At 43.3% G+C, this 21,077-nt stretch overlaps 1 protein-coding gene across 1 annotated transcript in view; it reads left to right on the top strand.

Moving 5' to 3' along the window:
• Window positions 1-21,077, top strand: part of NSG2 (neuronal vesicle trafficking associated 2) — a 57,352-nt gene that overhangs the window by 15,263 nt on the left and 21,012 nt on the right. Inside the window, exon 3 of the mRNA XM_030829881.2 lies at window positions 1,724-1,807. Within this exon, the coding sequence (XP_030685741.1) occupies window positions 1,724-1,807 (84 nt within the window). The remainder of the gene's footprint in view (window positions 1-1,723; window positions 1,808-21,077) is intronic.

A 21,077-nucleotide genomic window follows, 5' to 3' on the forward strand; every position in this document is an offset into this window, starting at 1 on the left:
GACACAGAAGGTGTAGTGCTTGAGCCAGGATTCAAACCCAAAGCACGATGTTTCCTCTCCCTACAATATTGACAGTATCAGTATTTGCCCCACAGCACAGAATTAAGTGAGATAGTGCATGTCAAGCACTCAGTGTCTGCTGTATAGTAAATTTGCTAAGCATGAGGGATATTTTTATTACTTGTGGCAAAGAAGCTTCTGCTTTCCTATTCTTTGGAACAGGAGATAGAAAAAAATAAAAAGAACATTCCCCACCCCACTCCCCCGCAAAACCCTCATCCTTGTTTAGCTGTACCATTTCTTTAAGGAAGCCAGGGCTCACTTTTTAATATTTGGAGAAGCAGAATCCAAAGGGGGTGGAGCAAAACAACAGAATTTACATTTGCAAATGAGTTCTAAATGTCAGGGAAGGAGTGATGTTGTAGATGGGCTGGGACCCAGATCCTCCTTAACTAACATATTTAAGTGCCACACCGTAGATGTTCAATAATAGTAGTTCCCCCCCATCCTTTCCTTTTTGAGCTATATTTTGTCCAAGGCATGCCTCACAGACCTTAAAGAAAATTCTTCATAGAAGAATTCTTGCAGGAGTTCATACACTTGACTATTGTCTCTAGGAAAACTTGGTGAAAGTTTTCAGTGAAAATTTGGTTAATTTAAGCACTAATGAGAAGAATGATCATAGTTAGAAGATTGTTTCCTTTGAGCTGTGTGACCTTGGACCAGTGACTTGACAGCTCTGTGCTTCAGTTTTCCTTTCAGGAGAATGGAAATAGCAGTGGTATGTAGATAAAGTATATGGAGGGCTTGATCTAGCTGTGGCACATAATAAATTATTCCAAAAGTATTACCCGCTATCATCTCATTCAACCCTCAAAACAGCCTTTTTAACTAGGGGTTATGATTATGATTATTGTCCATATTTTACAGCTGAGGCCCCGAGACTCAGACATCTTCTGTGTTACCCATGACACTGTGACACTTGGCAATAGTTATTGATTGTCTGTCAAGTTTCTTTTTTCTCCCACTTTGCCTCCACAGTGGGATGGAGTCCCATAAGTGTCTTGGCAGGTTGACAGCTTATCTGGAAAAGATATTAACCACCTCTGCAAAATATTCAGACTTCAGAAAAATAAGATGATACAATAGATTCAGTAGACCTTTCTGTTTTTCTTTGTGGAAGGCCCTAAATGAAATTGGAATTAAGTATATGTGCAAACGTTTTGCTACAAGATGTTCATCATAACTTGTTTATATACCCTGAACTGTGGAAACAACCTACGTGTTCAGCCATCAAGACCGGTTAGATTAATTGTGGTATATGCACACAACGAAATATTAAGCTACATCAAAAGGCAAAATGAAATCATATATTTTTCTACGTGGAGAAAATGTTAGTAGAGTGTTGTGTGATAAAATGAAGTATGAATCCGTTTCATAAAGTATATATTTGCATAAATAGCAAATACATATGCAGAATATGTGCATATATATGCATATAAAAACTGGAAAGGTGAGATCAAAATTGTCACCTATGGCTGTCTGTTGGAATTGGAAAGTATTATGGGTGATTTGAATTTTCTATTTTCCTGTGTTTGTTTGAGTGGGAGGCTCTTTATTTTCTGATCTTTATGCAATATACGGTAAATTCTAGTTACTAAAGAAAAGGAACAGAAAAGTCTTTCAAGTCTCTGTGCATGCTAACACTGGTTGAACATTTCAGGTGATTGTGAAGACAAGAACGGAATATCAGCCCGAACAGAAGAACAAAGGGAAGTTCCGGGTGCCGAAAATCGCTGAATTTACGGTCAGTGTCTTGATGGTGTAACAGAAAGACTGGGTGTAGGTCACTGAGTCTAATCAAATAACTAAAGCTCTGCCTCTTGAGGACAAGTTATCCTCTCTCCTACTCCGAAATATTCAGACAATTTGATAATTGATAAATGTGTCTCATTTCTTCTTTTTCCTCCTGTCCCTGTCTCTCTGCCTTTCCATCACAGTCTTCAGGAAATGTGATAGAAATGTATAAAGAAACTCAAAGTTTAGACATTGGTTGATTGCAACAAATACAAAAAAGACAAAGGGAGAGAAAAGTTGACTTCTTAGTGGTAAAAACCGAATGGTTGATTTTCTATTTATTGGTGGCTGGGTCACTAGGAGAACTGGTGAATACATATCGCTGTGATGAATTGCGTGAAGGAGCCATGAAGGCTGCTCTGTGAGGATGTATGGAGGAAGCTCAGGGAAGTACCCTGGGGAAGTCACTTAGATGGCTAAGGAGAGCACAGCTTGTGCAAAGGCCCTGAGGCTGGAGGGAAGTTGAACCCAACATTGAATAGGAATAAGGGCAGTGAAGCTCAGCTCTAGGAGGGGTGTGGGGACCAGACAGAGATGAGGTATGAAAAGTGGGCAGAGGGCAGACAGTCCCAGTCATCGTAGGCTGTATGGAGGAATTATTATTTTAGGCTAGAAGCATGAAAGAAACCCCAAAGGACTTCAAGAAGAGGAAGGATATGATTAAACTGGGTTTTTGGAAAAAGCATGCTGGCTTTTACATGAGTAATAGAGGGAGAGTGGGGAGACTGCTGGGTTACTGCAAGTAAAAAAACAGTAGTGGCTTAGCAAAGGAAGGTGAGTGGAGAGAGGCCTAAAAGATACTTAGGAGGCAATATCAGCCGTGGAGGCAGTAGAATAAGTGGTTCTGTGGATGGAAACTGAAGCAGTCTGGCTGGGTTTGAGCCCTGTTTCCACCTCATACCAGCCATGTGGCCACAAGCTAGTCAATAAACTTCATTTATCAAATGGCGATAATAGAAGGTTACTGTGAGAATGGAATATAGAATACATGCAAAGCACTTGGATCTATACGTGATAAGTGCACGATTAATAGTAACTATTTTGTATCAACTGTGGCTGAGGGCTTTGGAAGTGAAAACAGCCGTTGGTTGGTTGTCTGTATGTATTTGTATAATACATACTTGGTTGGAGTATGTATTATACATGGATAAGCATATTGGTCCGTTTCTGTCCCTATCTGTCTCCCTGATACATGTGTCAGAGCAGCTGGGTGTGTGAGCCTGGGAGGGAATATGGCACGTCTGTGTACATCCCCCCAGAATGTGGGACTTCCCTGGATGTTGACCCCCTCTTTGAGGGCAGGACTTGCTTTTATTTTTGGCTGTAGCTTTAGTGTCTGGCACACAGCATGGGCCCAGTGAACGCTGACCTGGCCTGAACTGCATGCAGGTATCTGCAAGAACCAGCAGGTAGCTGTGAGGGGAGGGTAGGAGTATCATGGTGCATAATGTATGAGCATCAGGCCAGGGAGTAAAGCTGACCTGTCCTCCTGGCGGCAGAGATCATCAGAAGTATGCCCAGATTCATGCACAAAAATGTTTATTGCAGTGTTATTTGTAAAATCGAAGCATTGGAAACAATGCTAGATTTTCAGCAGCTTTCTCATGATTCCATATGTAAGACCACATGCATAGGATGGACTGTTTCAGCAGTTTCTTAGGAATCACTTTTGGAGGGAGAGTATTTCGTTTACTCTGAATTATGGGCTTAACGAGATATTTTCATCTTTCTTGTACTTTCTCAATTTTACACGAGCATGAATTGTTACAATAATCAGAAAAAAATTAGAATATTTTAAAAATTTGCTCTTTTTGCCAAATAGAGTGTTACAGTTTTTGATGGAATTATTCCTTATTTAGCAATCATTTAAAATGATGGTTATGAAAACATGCAATAATTTGGGCAAATGCTTCATAGAGGAAGCTGAGTGAAAAAAGCAGAGATTAAAATTGTATGTTTTCTATGGCTGGAACGATGAAAAAAACCACAAGTATACAGAGGAAAAAGGACATGGAAAGAAATGTCTCAGAATGTCGTTTGTGGCCGTGTTATCAGCCGTGGTGTTGGACCATGTTGTCATTGTTTTCTTTTTTTTCCTCTTTGTTGGCAACTTTTGGTGATGTGGCAATTTTATCATATTTGATGCCCGTGAGTCCCTGAGAAGCTGATATAATCCCGTTTTTTTCAAGGGGAACTATGGCTCAGAGCAGTGATGTGACCTGCTCACCCACTAGCAAGTGGCAGGGCCAGGGCTGAAAGCCGGTCCCACCCCCTGCCTTTCTGTTCATCTGTGCCGCCTGCTTTGGGTAACTATGGGTTAGAACAGAAGCGAGTGAGCCAGGAGAAAATGAGTGGCTTGTCAGGGTCCAGGGCCTGAGGAAGTGCCCCACGCAGCTTGACTCAGTTGGCCCTGGAGGTTGGGAAGAAAGGGCGTTGGGGTTTGGGGGCAGCCCTTTGTCAGCACAGACTGTCAGGTGTGGGCGGAGGGCCCTGCCGCTTGGAACAAAATGGGAGGAATGGAGCAAAATTGTTTGCTTTTGTAGAGCTGTGAGCATTTATTAGCCTGGCTTTTCACTTCCTTAAAGAGAGCTCCCCCTGGGCCACGTGAAGGATGTATCTGCTGGGGTGAAGGTGGATGCAGCACCCTAGGGAGGAGCTTGTGCTGCTGGCGATTCTGAGGCAGGAAGAGTCTGAGACAGGAATAAAGACACAGACCTACTAGAGAATGGACTTGAGGATACGGGGAGGGGGAAGGGGAAGCTGGGACGAAGTGAGAGAGTGGCATGGACATATATACACTACCAAACGTAAAATAGATAGCTAGTGGGAAGCAGCCGCATAGCACAGGGAGATCAGCTCGGGGCTTTGTGACCACCTAGAGGGGTGGGATAGGGAGGGTGGGAGGGAGATGCAAGAGGGAGGAGATATAGGGATATATGTATACATATAGCTGACTCACTTTGTTATACAGCAGAAACGAACACACCATTGTAAAGCAGTTATACTCCAATGAAGATGTTAAAAAAAAACAAGGAAGCGTCTGAGGGTCTGAGCTGTCAGCTGCAGTGGGACTCGGGGGTCCAGCTGGGTTGTTATGGAGGTAGAATTGTTCCTGGTTGGAGAAAGGGGCATCAGGGGCTCCTCCGTGTTTGGCTTGACTGACTGAGCCGGGGGGTGGGGGGTGGGGCGGGATGCTGTCCACTGGGTAGGAGGTGGGGGACCGGGCAGTGGGAGATGCATTGACTGGGAGGTGCCTGGGGACCATGGGAAGGGTGGGGCAGAGGCAGTCTGGCCACCCTTGGATGTAACGGGTCTGGAGTTCAGGATAGAAATTTCGGCTAGACCACGGGGGCTGGAAGTCAGAGAATTCCCAGTTCATCTTAGAGAGCATAACGCTGGTAAACAGTGGCCGGGCTACCCCTCCAGGATACTGCCCGGGGCAGAAGTAACCACGGGGATGGCAAAGATGCCTCCCTCCCTCATTCCAATATCTTCATGGAGGTGGCACAGCTTGTGAGTTCACATCTCAAATTGGACCTGGGGAGATCAGCTCATAGCAATTCTCTATGAGAGAGAATGAGAGGAGAGAGCAGGGAGGGAGAGACGAACTGAGAAAGATTGAAAGAATCGCCTGGAACTTTTTTTTAACACGAAGGCTCTTGCAGTCATTGCCAAGGCCCACAGACTTGAGAGACCGTTCATCAGGCTTCTTTGAGAAGATGGGAGCGTGCAGAGAGAAGCCCCTCCTTCTTTCTTAGTCCTGGGAGCTGGAGGTTCTTCTAAAGCTGATTATGCTATCGAAGGAGCTGGTGCATCCGGCCATGCCCTAAGATCTGACTGTCCCCAGGCTCACCTGTGAGAAGGAACTGAGTCTTGCATTTGGAGGCTGTTGGTGCCAATCTGATGAGAGGTATTGCAGGGAACACCTGCACTTTGGGGCTAGATCCACTTGGCAACTTGGGTCACAGCCCTGTCACCTCTTAGCTTAGCTTCCTGACCTTGGGAAAGTCCCTTCACCTCTCTGAGCTCTGATTCCTCATCAGTAAACCGGGACACAATAGCACAAAGTGTAAGGCCTTGGTGCACTCTAGTGCTCAATGAATGATCATTTTATTCTCTTCCTGTTCAGATCCCTTTCCTTCTCCCCGGGTTCTTCGCTTGCTACCTCATTAGCTGAATTTTGTGTGTTGGTTGAGACAGACCTGGTCCTCCCTCTCCTGGCTTTTTCTCCCTGGGAATGTGGCTGGGAAAACCTGGAGGAACTGTTCTAAATGTAGCCAGTTCGATGTCAGGATCCATGGGTGGCCTCTGGCTCTCTACAGTGACCTAGAGAGCTATCTCTTTGCCTCCTGGGGAGTGTAGGCAATAGTTTTTGGTAGGCTACTTCTCAACACATCCATTATAAAATGAATAATCCTAGTACCTGTTAAAAATGCCTTAACGTCCACTTTGTAGGCTAACAACCACCTTGTGCACTTGTTACTGTTATTCTTATCCCCATTTTACGGACGAGGAAACTGATGCTCAGAGAAGTGAATTGTCTGACAAGGCCACGCGGCGAGGACGTGTCAGAACAAAATAAGAACCCAGCCCTATGGCTCCACATCCCACTCTCTCTGCTACACCTGATGCCACCCTGCCATTGTCCTTGCCAAACTGTAGCCTGTCTGAATTCTTCCCTTCCTGGCCGACTTCTTCCCTTCCTGCCCTTTCTCCCCTTTCTTCTTTGTCTTTATCAAATTTGCTCTGGGCTGGGCTGGATGCCTGTTGCTGGGAGACACACGGTTATGCAAGACAAAATCCTTGCTCTGGAGGAGCTTGCAAAGGTGTGGATTAGACAAGAGTGTCCTGGCCAATTTCTTGGAATACTGTCCCTGTATGGTCACCTCCTCTGGGATGCCTCCCTTGATCCTCTGAGCTGGGTTTGGTGTCTCCTCTGGGCTCTGCAGATCATATGGGGTTCTCGAATGCTGCTGTACTGTAACTGGCTACTCTGGCATCTTCAGCCCCCTCCAGCCTCTGGTCCCTGGAGGGTAGGATCACACTGGCCCACTCATGTGTTCCTAGTTCCCAGAAGAGGGCCTGGCATAGAGTGGGTGTCACGTGTGCTGCAACGTGAGCCCCAGACTTTGGGGACCGCCTCAGTATTCATCCCCGATAGCATGCTGAGTCTGGGTTCAGGAAATTTGACTCTGGTGGCTATGGTCTGGATAAGCTCAGATTAGAGGGTGTCCGGGCACATGGGGAAAGATCCTGGGGATGCCTACAGACCAGACCCTGAGCACAGTCAGTGGGGAGAATCCAGAATGGGAGGGATGCATTAGGGTAAAGGGACCAGAACCCACCATTCCCGTCAAGCAAATGGACGCATTAAAATAAAGCTGGCTGGGGAGAACTAGAAGCGAGAGCTTAGCAATTTTTAAGGAGCTGGTGTCTGTGGGCTATTATTAGAAACAAAAGACAACAACAAACCAACGGAACAAAAAAAAAAACGAAAATCCAGTTGAAGCTTCAGGCCTAATATTATAGGGTGTTGATTTTTCAGTATTCCATCCAGTCACTGATCCACTCAACTTTTTGGGGCTTGTGCTCTGCTCCTGACCTGACCTGTGATTGGCGCTTTATGTAAGGTATCCCACTGAATGATCCCAGCAAACTGGGCTGGCGAGACTGTCACCCCACTTGCAGGTGAGGGAACCAGGCTCAGAGAGGCTGGGAATTTTCCCAAGTTCCACGCCCAGGAGGCTGTGGAGCTGGGATGTACTCGCAGGTCCAAAGCAGGGGGCCGTGGCCGGGTGTAAGAGGTTAGGGAAGCTGCCGCCAGTGGAAGGGAGCCTGACTACCAGTGAATAGCTCCCGGGGGATGCTGCTGGGCCAGTCTACCTGCCAGACGTTTCTTTCCTTCTCTTCCTCTTCCACCCAGCCAGGGGATGGGGGTGTTTGCACTCTGTCTCAGGCCTCAACTCTGTTCACGTTCCTTCTAACTCCAACCTGGGAAAGACATGGCAAAACACCAGAATCAGCCTCCCCGGCTGGGTGTCGGGAGGTGGCCACATCTAACAGCCGGCAGAGTCCAGGCCCCTCTCCTTCCTGAGAGTCTCTGGTAACTGTGCTTTCTTCTCTGGTCTCTGTCCTAACCCATCATCTCCTGGCCCATCCTCCTTCTGGGTGCCTCTGCCTCCTTTCTCAGCCCCCTCCTGCCCATTCTTCTCACCTCCCCAGAGGAGGACTCTTTCTAACGTGCATATCCTGCAAGGACACTGCCATCCTCTAACCCTGCCATAGCTTCCATTGCTCACCTGCCTTCTCCCTGACCTGCTCGAAGCCCTGGTCCTTCCCTCATGACACCATACTTCGTATGCCTCCCTGTCTTTGTTCGTGCTGTCCCTTCCCACTGGAATGCCCTTCCCACCTCCATCATTGGGCAAACTCCCTATTCATCCCTCAGCACCCAACTCAAATGGCTCTGGCCTGTGAGGGGTTGCCTGCCAGCCGTTGCGCAGTCTGTCCTTCCTCCTCGGGGTTCCTGCACCTGCTATATAACCCTCCAGTTATACAGTGTTGGCATCAACGTTACCTGCTGTGTCTCCCACTGACTTGAGGCTGGGATGGTGTCTTCTTTATCTTTGCTCCCCAAGAAACTAGCCAGTGCCGGCCCACACCTGGCACCAAATGATGTCTTTAATAACTAAATAAACAGGTTAATGAGCAAACAAAAATAGCTGGCTGATGGAAAACTACACACTGATAAACACCAGAGCTCTGGCTGCCTCATTTTCAATATCTTTATTTAAAATCGGGGCTCTATCTTTGCTTCTAAGCTTCTTGCCGACGACACATTCTCATACATGTCCTCTTCCTGGTGTCACATTCCCTGGGAGGTGAGACCTCATTTATAGCTTTGCCATTCGCTTCTACCAATTTTTCATCAAAACCCCAGGGGCTGCCCTCCATTGGTGGGATTCTAATATTTGCTGACAGCAGCAAATGGGGATAAGCGATTTTACTTTATTATCTGTTGTCTTGGTTTTTATTGCCCTCTTTTTTTTTTTTTAACTTTTTTTTTGTTTGTTTGTTTGTTTTTTGGGTTTTTTTTTGCTGTACGTGGGCCTCTTACTGCCGTGGCCTCTCCCGTTGCGGAGCATAGGCTCCGGACGCGCAGGCTCAGCGGCCATGGCTCACAGGCCCAGCCGCTCCGCGGCATGTGGGATCTTCCCGGACTGGGGCATGAACCCGCGTCCCCTGCATCGGCAGGCAGACTCTCAACCACTGCGCCACCAGGGAAGCCCTTTTTTTAACTTTTGAGGAACATTTAAGGTAAGTTATTAAAAACACTGCCTGCTGGCTTAGGAGCAGAGTCATCATCTGGAACGGAAAGAATTTACATGTGAGCGCTTGGTGGAGAAAATTTGCAATAGTATTTGATGTTTATTATCGCACTTCTGGCTAGGGTTTTATCAAAAATCAGAATAAAGATGTAGGCCTATGTTTATGGCTGGGTGCTTTCTCCTGGCCTCATGGAATGGTACTATTAGAGTGACCTTCAAAAACATATATTATTGAGAACTGAAAAGCAAATGTGGCTTAATTTTTTTAACAAAACATTTCCCTGGGAGAGAAAACACCTGTGGTGCTATCTCAGGAGGAATGGGCTCAGGGTTTGGATGTGGGACTGGGAGATTCAATGACCACTCCACAACCTAATGACTGGGCTGCTTTTATTGCCAGGTTCTCATTCTCATTGACTCAAACATTGGCAAATAAATGTTGTAATAAAGCAAGTCACTTGTTTATAAGTTTAGTGTAGATGACTTTTAGAGTTTAGTGAATATTCTTATTTCCTATGGGACTCCTGTAGGAGTTGGCTGATTAAAAGTTTGCACACTGCTCGTTAAACCGTTGGAAGTTTGTAACCAACCATGGTGGGAGTATTTACACCATGGCAATGAGCAAACAGTGTAAATCATGCATCACCCCCCTTTCTCAGCCCAGGAGGGTTTACCAGCACACTTGTGTGAAGGGCAGTATGGAAAAGGGGAAATACATGGGCTGGGGGTTTGACACTGTGGGTATGTATGAGCTAAAGCAAGTCATTTCATCTCTCTGAACCTGTGTTTCCCAATCTGTAAAATGAGATAATGCTGTCTACATCATAGGCCTGGCCTGAGGACAAGATGAGATAATATAAGCCCCATGGTAGCTTGATCAATGTGAGCTGCCTCTTGTCGTTCGTTACATGATAGTTTCATTGCTGAGGTGTTGGTCATCCGGCTAGACGGAATGCTTCCACCCAGGGTGGGTCTCAGTGGGAAGCCACGCCTGGCTCCATCTCACTAGGCCCTCTGTCTCGACTGACATTGCCCTGGCTCAGTTGCTCCTCCTCGCCCACCATTCCTGCCGGGCCAGCTTTTGACCTTCCAGCTTCATCCCATCTTCCCCTTTCTACCTGTTATGAAGTCAGAATGATCATCAGATCCTGCTTGAGAAACCTCTGATGGCTCCCCACTCCGACAGGCAAAAATGTGAGGTTTTTGCGTGATATTGCAGGCTCTTGCAAAGGTGGTCCTTGCTGCTAAGTCCCTCCACCATTCCTGTGTCCTCAGTGCTCCGGGCCTCTCATGGCTCTGTAAAACCACCGTGCCCTTTCACCCCTCCAGGTCTTTGCCCGTGCAGTTTCCTCTGGCTCTATTGCCAGCCCACGTTTTCCACCTTGTGGACAAGCTCACCTCCTCCAGAAACCTGTCCTTGATTCCCCAAGTCAATTTCTCATCTGGAGAATGTCCCAGCCTTTGCCTGCACCCACCACTGCTCTGAGATGCCACATTGGCTTCAACTAGAGTTCTCCTGCTACCTGGCTGGATTGCTGAAAGTAGTGCAGAAGGTAGGGCTTCATAAAGGTTTCTCACATCCCATGTTGGGGTAATGAAAGGAAGATGCTTGTGGAAAGTAAAACAAGATTTATTATTTGTAATTAATTAATAACAATAACTTCCATTTCACTGAGCTCCTATTATATGCTGGGTAGTTTGCTAGTCATTTTCTATTTTATCTTTAACTCTTGAAGTAGGCGTTATTTTTGATAGCCAGATGAGGAGACCAAGGGTCAGAGAGTTTAATGAAGGTATTCAAGGTCATGCAGCCAATAAGTGGCAAGAGTCAGGCTTTTCTGGACCAGAGGGCTATGTATGTCTATGGTATGTATATGAGAGTATGTGTGTGTTCTTTTGTCTCTGTCAGCTTCCAAATCAGGAAACCCTGTACATATGGGTAATTGGCTAACTTAAACTAAACTGAAAAGTGGTTGCTAGAATACTAAAATGTTGCTGCCTATCCCTGTTACTTGCCAAGCATTAGGCCAATTTTGCTTTGGCTCTCTTCTTTTTTCTCTTTAAATACACTGTTTGGCCAAGTCCTAAATGCATGGATCCAAAAGAGAGGAGAGAAGCAAACATTTCCCAAGGAAGACACGCCATTTTCCTCATGGCTTGTCATGTGGCTTGTCTCACGGTCCCCTCACGCAGTGGGAGGATTAATCTCCTGACTGTCTTGCTCTCTGGGCCTCTGCTGCTACAATGTGTGATTAGTTTAAACGGGATTAAAAAAAAAATTTATGATGTTTAAGCTCCTGGAACTGTCAGAGGAAGACAGGTCCTAACAAAGTGACTGTGTGGCTTTTTGTGTCACCATCATGTTCTATAATTATAAGAAAACTAGTCGTCATAGCAACTGCCACATAGGCCTGGCTTCCTCCTGGAGATGCTGTCAAGCTCCTCGGCTCTGTGATCTGAGCAGTTGCAGGTGGATTTGGTTCTCAGAGGGGATTCAACTCTCACTTGGGCGATAATCATGAATGCACTCTAAGACTCCACAACCCGAACTCAGTTTTACTATGCAATCTGACAGACCTGGGTTTGAATGCTGGTTCTAGAACTCAGTGGCTACGTGGGCAAGTCATCTCACTTGCATGAGCCTCAGTTTCCTCTTTAGTAACATGGGTATGCCAACGCCCACTTCGGAGGGTTGTTGTAATAACTGTGTTTAGGATGCGCCTGGCAGAGTGCCTGACACACAGGAACTCTGATATATACTAGACGTCTTCCCATTCACCTCTTCACTGTGAACAAATGAAAGAAGAAAAATGCTAAATTAGAGAAGGATGGATGTTTTCATATTCTTTTATTATTATTATCATCATCATTATTGTTATTAATTTTGGTAGCATTTGTAGCTAGAAAAACAAGTTAGTAAATCGAAATTCTAGGCTGAGTCATGTATATCAGGGAGAGAAGGAGAGAGATGAAAAGAGAGAAGAGAGAGAGAAAAAATAAATGAATATTCAGCTAGATAAAACTGATTTTATTTATTTTTTTCCTTATCTTTAAAAATTTTTTTTATTTTGCATTGGAGCAGAGTTGATTAACAATGTTGTGTTAGTTTCTGGTGTATAGCAAAGTGATTCAGTTATATATATACATATATATACACATATATATATGTATATATATGTGTATATATATATTCCTTTATATACATACACATATTCTTTTTCAAATTCTTTTCCCATTTAGGTTATTACAGAATATTAAGCAGAGTTCCCTGTGCTATACAGTAGGTCCTTATTAGTTATCCATTTTAAATATAGCAGTGTGTACAGGCCAATCCCACACTCCCAATCTATAGCTTCCCCCCCACCCTTCCCCCGGTAACCATAAGTCTGTGAGTCTGTTTCTGTTTTGTAAATAAGTTCATTTGCATCATTTTTTGTTTTTAGATTCTGCATGTAAGTGATATCATATGATATTTGTCTTTCTCTGTCTGACTTACTTCACTTAATATGATAATTTCCAGGTCCATCCATGTGCAACTGATTTGATTTAAAATTCCTCCAACTTTTTTTTTTTGTGGAAAATTGCATTTCTCTGAGGCTAAGAAAAAGACATCTGATCTCGGGACTTCCCGGCGGTCCAGTGGTTAACACTCCATGCTCCCAATGCAGGGGGCGTGGGTTCAATCCCCGGTTGGGGGAGCTAGGATCCCACATGCTGCACGGCGTGACCAAAAAATAAATAAAATAAACGGTAAAACTGGAGAAAAAGTTCAAAAAAAGCAAAAAAGAAATATATCTGATCTCTAAAAAAAAAGTTCTAAAATGAGTAAGGAAACCTGGTTTCTGGTCTCAGCCTCAGAGCTTCAGTTTTCTCATCTGTAAAATGAGGAAGTTGGGTGGGACAGTCTCCAAGGGCTCTTCTGTGTGAGATGTTCTAAGACTGTGGCTCTCAATCAGGGATGCTTTTGTTCCCCAGGGGACATTTGGCAATGTCTGGAGACATTTATGGTTGTCACCATTCTGTGTGTGTGTTTGTATGTATGTGTGGTACTGGTATCTAGTGGGTTAAAGTCAAGGATGTTGTGAAATATCCTATGATGCACAGGACAGCCCTCCACAATGAAGAATTATCCTACCTAAAATATCGATAGTGCCAAGGCTGAGAAAACCTTGGCCTAGAATTTATCGCCATATTTATTTGCCTGAAAATAGGAATTATGTCCCACCACGACATGTCAGAGCTGTTGAATATTCAGTTTCTTATCTTAGCCATCTCCTGGAGATTTGAAGCCCTAGAAAAATTAGTAAAAAGACAAAAGACCTCTCAAGGTCCTAAGGGACTTACTAAAATATGAGATGGTCACAGGAGGTGGGAAAAATTAATTCCTTTGAATTTTCGTTCCCCTTGGTTCTGCATAACTCTTCATGGCTCAAAGGTGATTGTTCATGGGCAAAGTAAAATGTACAAAATGCAATTTTAAATCCATATACAGCTTTATTATTTTTCTATATATATAGGATAAAAATATTTCAATTGCATCCCTCATTTTCCAGCTTGTCTTTGATTTTGACATTCCAAGCCATAGCCAGACAGACGTCTTTTCTGAGAGTCACGTGTGATCAGTTCTCTCTCCTGCTTAAAGCCATTCTGGGGCTTCCCTGGCCTTCAGGGTGAAATCTGAACTCCTTAGTCTATTGTCCCTGATCCTCAGAACCTCTTTCTTCTCTCTTCAACCTCCTCTCCTTTCTGACTTCACACCCCTCCCACCAACCAAAATTACTCGTGGAATCCTAGGCATACTTTGCCCTATCCTGCCTCCACTCCTCCAAATAGCTGTTTCCTCCGCCCTGAGTGCTTTTTTCTCCCCCACGGTCTAGCGGGCACCTTTTCGTCTCGTAGGCTGGCTCACACATCACCTTCTGGGTGAAGCCTGTTCTAATAGCCCCTCCTCTCTTCCCCACTGTCAAGTGGAACTGACCCTTTCTTCCTTGGGGACCTTACTCACTGGGGAGTTTGTCAACTTGACCTCCTCTGTGCAGTTATTTCCTTACATGTGTTTTCCCATGGCCCTAAGAAAGCCTGGACTCTTGAGGACAGACACCACCTTTGATTCACTTCTAAATCCTCTACTATGACTATCGACCCTGGGACCTTGGTGGTCAGTAACTTTTTAAATAAGAGTAAGAATTGGATGAAGGTAGTCAAAGGAATAAAATTCCATTTATAAAAAGATAAATAATAGGGATGTAATGTACAACATGATAAATATAATTAACACTGCTGGATGTTATGTATGAAAGTTGGTAAGAGAGTAAATCCTAAGAGTATTCATCACGAGGAAAAACTTTTTTTTCTTTTTCTTTTATTTTGTATCTATATGAGAGAATGGATGTTCACTAAACTTATTGTGGTAGTCATTTCATAATGTATGTAAGTCAAAAGATTATGCTGTACACCTGAATCTTATTCAGTGCTGTATGTCAATCATATCTCAATAAAACTGGAAGAAAAAAAAATAAAGTAAAAGTTTTGGAGATTCTGTGTAATCAAATGCCCATTGAAGAGCATTCAGATTGCGGTGTAGAGTATATTCTACACAGATGATAAGTTGAAGGCAAATAAAATGTGCTTTAAACTATTAAAAAAGTAACACATATAATACATGCACAAAATTCCAACACTATAGAAAGGCATAAACTGAAAAAAGATCTCCCTTTCTCTCCTTTCATAATCCTTCTCCCCCAAACTATCCATTGTCTAAGTCTGCGCTATCCAGATTGGAAGCTCCGAGCCGCGTGTGGCTGTATACATTTAAATCAGTCAAAATAAAATAAAATTCAAAATTTAATTCCTCAGTCACACAAGCCACATTTCAAGCGCTCAATAGCCATGTGAGCCTAGCAGCTACCATATTGGACAGCTCAGATTTATAGGACATTTCCATATTGCAGAAAGCTCTATAGAACAGCCTAGGAATATCTCCTTATGTTTCTATCCAGAGGCGTTTTCTACGTGTCAGCATATTTGTATTTATATATGCTTATGCACATTTGATATTCTTTTTCATTTTCTCAAATGGGACCATTTTATATACATTCTTCTGTACCTTGCTTTTTTTTCTCTTAATAATATATCTCGGAGACCTTTCCACATCACCACACTGAGATCCTTTTTTGTTCTTGTTAATGACTGTAGACTGAGGATTTTCACAATCTTTCTTAATCAGTCCCCTATTGTTTTAGCTTTCAGTCTTTTGCTGCTAATAACTCTGCTTCAGTAATATTCCTAGTATGTGTATTTTCACACACATACACACACACACACACATCTTTCATATATTTTACAAGTATATTTGTAAGGTATGAGAATCTTTATCTTAAAAACTTTACCAAAGTGAATATGAATTTTCAGTTTTAATAGCTTTTACCAAATTACCTCCAAAAATTTTCCACCACATATACATCCTCCACTGTGCCTGCGAATGTATTCTTCCCCACATTGCCAGCACCTGTTTTAAGAAACTTTAAAAGTTTCACCAATCTGATATATAGAAAATGGCTCTTCACCTTTGCTTAAGTTTGTATGTCTTTCACTACTGGTGAGATCGAGCCTCTTTCCATGTACCAGTTGCCTGTTTGTGTCCTTCCCGGAAAACATCCTACTTGGTTGGACCACTTGCTGTTCCTTCTTGTTGATTTGCGTGGCCTCTTCCAAAAGCTGAGAACTTAGTCATTCTCACTTATTCAGTATTTTCTCAGTTGTCCTTTGCCTTTTTGTTTTGTTAATGGTGCAACTTCTTTTTTATATCTTCAGTAATTCTTACTTTTGCTTTATAACTCAAATTAATCACACACTCCAGGAGGCATAAAGGAAATTATGGGTACATTTGACTCTATAAAAATCAAAGCCTTCTCTCACCCTAACGTCATGTTTTCTTCTGCTGCGTTTATGATTTTTTTTTTATGTTAAAATTTGGATCCCTCTGGAATTTGTAAAGAGCAGGGTAGGAATCCAACTTGACTTCTTTTTGAATGGCAGTTTGACAGTTGATTGATGATTATTAGTTAATCCTTTCTCTCTCTGACTAGACATGCCACAGTTTTTAGATACTGCGTTCCCATATGTATTTGAGTTTACTTCTCTGCTCTCTTTTCTTCCATGGATCTGACAATTATTTGCTATTGATAACAGAGACAATGCTAAATTGTCTCAATTACGTAGTTTTATAATACACTTTAAAATCTGTGTAAAGTCTTCTTCTCTTATTCCTTTTACATTTCAGGAACTCCTAATCCATTCTTGCACATTTACTTTTCCAGGTAAATATTAACGTATATTTTAGGTCCAAAAAACTCCTGTTAACTTTTTAAATTTGGGTTACATGAATTAAAGATTAACTTGAAGAGAAGCTACATCTTTAAAGTATTGAGTCTATTTAGAGACAAGATTTAACTTTGCATTTGTTGACATCTTCTTTTGAGGTTCTCAACTGCTCTTTAAAATCATCTTTACAGTTCTTATTAAATTTATTCCGGGGCTTCCCTGGTGGTGCGGTGGTTGGGGGTCCGCCTGCCGATGCGGGGGACACGGGTTCGTGCCCTGGTCTGGGAGGATCCCGCGTGCCGCGGAGCGGCTGGGCCCGTGAGCCGTGGCCGCTGAGCCTGCGCGTCCGGAGCCCGTGCTCCGCAACGGGAGAGGCCACAGCAGTGAGAGGCCTGCGTACCGCAAAAAAAAAAAAAAAAAAAAAAAAAAAAAAATTATTCTTAAGTATTTTACCTGTTTTTTGTTGGTATTGTAAAAGGCCCTTTTCTTCCATTATATTTTCTAATTTAATTTTTATTAAGTTTTTATTTATACTTAATAAAAATGTTTTTGAAGTTTGTACATTTATTTGCCACTAGGCAGTTACCAACTTCTCTTGTTGTTCCAAATAATTTGTTAAAAATTTTGATTCTTTGGGTTTCTACATATATAATTGTATCATCTGTCCATAATACTAATATAGCTTCCCTTTTCTGAAACTTCGTTTTCTTATGTTATTTCCTTTTTGAAATTTTTAGACTCCTAATGTCATTTTCTTATCTAATTGCATTGGTGAATACCTTCAGATCTGCTGTTTCTAGCATTTCACCATTTAAATTTTGATGGATTTTTTCCCCCTCAAATGCCCTTTCTGCATTTATGGAGATGATCACATTGTTTGTCTTCATTGACCTAGTATTATGGTAAATTATACTGATAGACTTTTAAATATTAATGCATTCTTACATAGCCTCATTTGGTCATGGTGTACCACTGAATTCTGTTTGCTAATATATTATTTTAAATTGTTGCCTTAATAATATTGTGAGGTTGTGTTGAGTTTTCTTTTCTGCGCTGTCTTTGGCAGGTAAGGTTGTTAGTGTTATGCTGTGTTTGTAAAGAGAATATACATGCCTTTTCCTTTCTCCATGTTCTAGAAAATTGGAAAGAGTAGAGAAATAATGTTTCTTTGAGTCTTTTATAAAACAGAATTAACTCATAAAATCCTCTGGCTTAGTGTTATTGGGAGGGTGTGGGTAGTTTTCAGTAAATATGTGAAGAATTAATAAAAAAATTCCATTTGTACCCAGCTACCTCTCTAAAGCTTTAAAAGATGACATTATGAAATGCACCCACTGTCATTCTCCTAATTGTAACTCCCTTCAGTGATTTTTCTCAAAGTGGCCCCATTCAGTCAACAAGTATTTGTAGAGTAGCCACTGTGTCCTTGGCCTTGAGGTAGGTGGTACAGGTGATTCATGGAAGTACCTGACATGGCCCACAGTCAAATGTTCCCAGGAGCTGGCATACTGCTGAAACCTCCATTTATGTGAATTTGATTTGAAAGAAACATCATTCATCATTGAATATTAATAGAGCTCGGGGCTCTGTATTTACAGATCACCCTTTAGGCACACATTAGTTATTCTTGGATCTAGAGTAAAACATCTCACTCCAGGCTGCACACAGAGATGTAACAATTTGTCTTTCCTTTCTGTATTTGAGCCTGCTCCGTTTCTGCTGCTGGCCTGCAGGGTAGGGCCACGTTGGTCAGCAGTGAGTGGAGCCCGTCAGACCTGCCTTACTCCCGGGCTTTCCCAGTGTGACTCACTTCTCTTTACCTCCTTGAACTTTAGACTTTTTCATCTGTAAGATGGAGATACTAATCCTGTTTTGTGATAGTTAAATGAGTATGTAAATGTAAAGCATCAAAACACAGTTGGCATCCATTTCTTTTGGTATTTCCCAAAGTAGCTAGCTCAGTACTGGGCTGTGAAGAAGACATTCATGGAATACTCGTTTAGGTCTGGACTATTTTTAGAGCCCTCGTTCTGATTCTCCTACCTCCCAATTTCATCCCGTCCAATTCAATTTCCACCCATCCATTCAATTTCCATTTTAAAATAATGGAGCCATGTCAGTGAATACCAGATGTCAAACATCTGTTAGCTCTCCAGTGCTCACAATAAACTCTTTAGTCTGACACCCATGCTCTTTCTTGAGCTTGCCTCTGTTTACCTTTTAAGCGTCGTCTTTCATGTACCACCCACACCTCCATATCTTTGTACAGACTGTTCTCTCTGCCTGAATCACACTTTCTCCATCTCTTTCCAGGCTGGCTTAAGGACCCCTTCCCCAGTGCTTTCTCCATCACAGTGCTTCTCACTTTGTCTTCTAAAGTCTTTCTTAAGGGCAGAGACCACACATATGTCATCCCTGAATCCCATGTGCCTGGCCTAGACCTGCTATGGACCAGGTGCTCCACTAGTATCTGTTGTCAGGTGCATGATTAGTCTTTGGGTTACATGGTAAAATATGAACGAGATTTTCTCCATTTCGGTTCTCTGAGGAGCCCGGGGGAAACAGTTCTTTAAAATATGAAAATAAGACCAGGAGAATCAATTGCATTTCTTGGCTGCAGGAGACGATGGAAAAGCATGACTTTCCTGAGCCTCCTAGGGCAAGGCCCTATAATGGGATGTTAGAGGCACCTTTCATTTTAAAGTGGATTTAAGTGGGGCCCAGGCTGGAACTCACCGAACAATTCAGCCACCCACTGCTTGTGAAATTCAGGAGCAGGCCTGCTTGAAAAGCCCTGCATAGCTCCTTTCTTCTTTTTAGACAACACTGAGCTGGCTGGGCAGCCTCGCTGACGATGTTACAGTTAAACACCCACACTCCAAGATGCCTCCTTCAATAAGTGGAGGGGGAGAAAAGACCAGAAATATGACAGGGTGAATAATTGATAGAGCATCTTCTGGGTTCCAGGCACTGGGCTTGCCTCATTTATCATCTCCTTTGACCTTCGTAACTGCTCTGTGTTGGGGACATTATTGTAATCACTCTCTTTGTACAGAAAACAAAACCAAAAACAACCAAAGAACCGGAGGGTGAGAAAGAAGTGACTTGACCAAGGCCACACATGTTAGATAGGAGCCATTTGTGCATCTCCTGAGCAATCAGTTTATTTTTATCTTCTGGACTCTTGAATGTTATAAAGGATCCAGTTCCTATCTGTGGCTAGGCGTCCAGAAAATCTTGTACCAATTTTTTGCCCCCCCCTGCTGCAAGTACAGGCACTGTTATAACACCTGCTTCTGATGTATGTCCATCCTTGTTCCTTTCATTTACTTCGTTCATTCACTTTCGTTTACTTCATTTACTTCACTTTCCTCATCTGTGCAATGGGGACTGTAATAATAATACCTGTCACAAAGATTGCTGTGAAGACATAATGGGGAAACCATATAAGATGTTCAGGGCAAAACTTGGCAAACTGGGAGCACTTAGCGAATGTTAATGATTATTAAATCATGCACCTTAAATCATTTCTGGAAAAAGATAGGGGTGTAATGAAAATAAGATGAATGAAACTAGTTAGGGGCATTTATTTACTAAGCACAGATTTATTGAGCACCTACTGCAGTCAAGCCTTGGCCAAATGCAGGGGCTACCAAGATGAATCCTCAGGGCTGGGGCCCCCAAGGAGGAAACAGCTCAGTCAAAATTCAAGTCCCCCGTAGGCATTCTCAACAGGCTTGTGGTTTCCCACCATGGAGCCTCTAGCTGAGAACATTCTGCCTCTTCTGTCCTGCTTTATTTTCTGTACCCAGGAAGCAACCCTGACCTGAACCTCACCCCCAGCCCCATGGTTTTCTGCAACCCTGCAAAGAGCAGCTTCGCATATATATGAAACACAATGATCCTTTGCTCTGGGTCACCATGCCCAGCTCATCCTGCCAGGACTGCTGGGAAGACACAGCAGGCGGTCACAGTTGAATATGCACACAAACCAGGGACCCAGATTGCAGCCACTATGGGGAACTCGTTGAGGAAAGGCAGTTTCCTTAGGTTCCAAGCCCTTACCTTAATGCTCTGTGGAAAGGTCTCTGCAGCATCGCAGACTAGCTGTGTGTGCAATCCTGTGTGTCAATGGGTGATTTGCTCGTCTTCGCAGAGTCAGAATTGGTTTATAAGAGACATGAACTTCCATTGTTTGGAGCCAGGGATAGGGGGCAAGAGGCAAGGGCCTGAAACATGGTTTCCCAGTGAAATCATGGGAAAGTTAATTAAAGCTGTGACTCAACAGACCGTTTTGATGAAATTAAGAGGTCCAGCCAGGCATCATGCTATTTTAGTGACAGGACATCAAGCAGGTGGTTTTATAGGCAACTGCTTACGGAATGTACTTTAATAATAACGACAGTGATGATATCCAACGTTGCTGGGAGCTTTACATCCAGCGTCCTTGAGAGTCCTACCAATGTGCCTGGTAGTGGCTGTTATGATTAATCCCATTTTTGCAGCTAAGGAGACTGAGGCTCAGAGAAGTGGCATCACATGCCTAAGGTCACACAGCCCGTAAGTGGT

The sequence above is a fragment of the Globicephala melas genome, chromosome 3 (assembly GCF_963455315.2).
Source record: "Globicephala melas chromosome 3, mGloMel1.2, whole genome shotgun sequence".
Classification (NCBI taxonomy): domain Eukaryota; kingdom Metazoa; phylum Chordata; class Mammalia; order Artiodactyla; family Delphinidae; genus Globicephala; species Globicephala melas.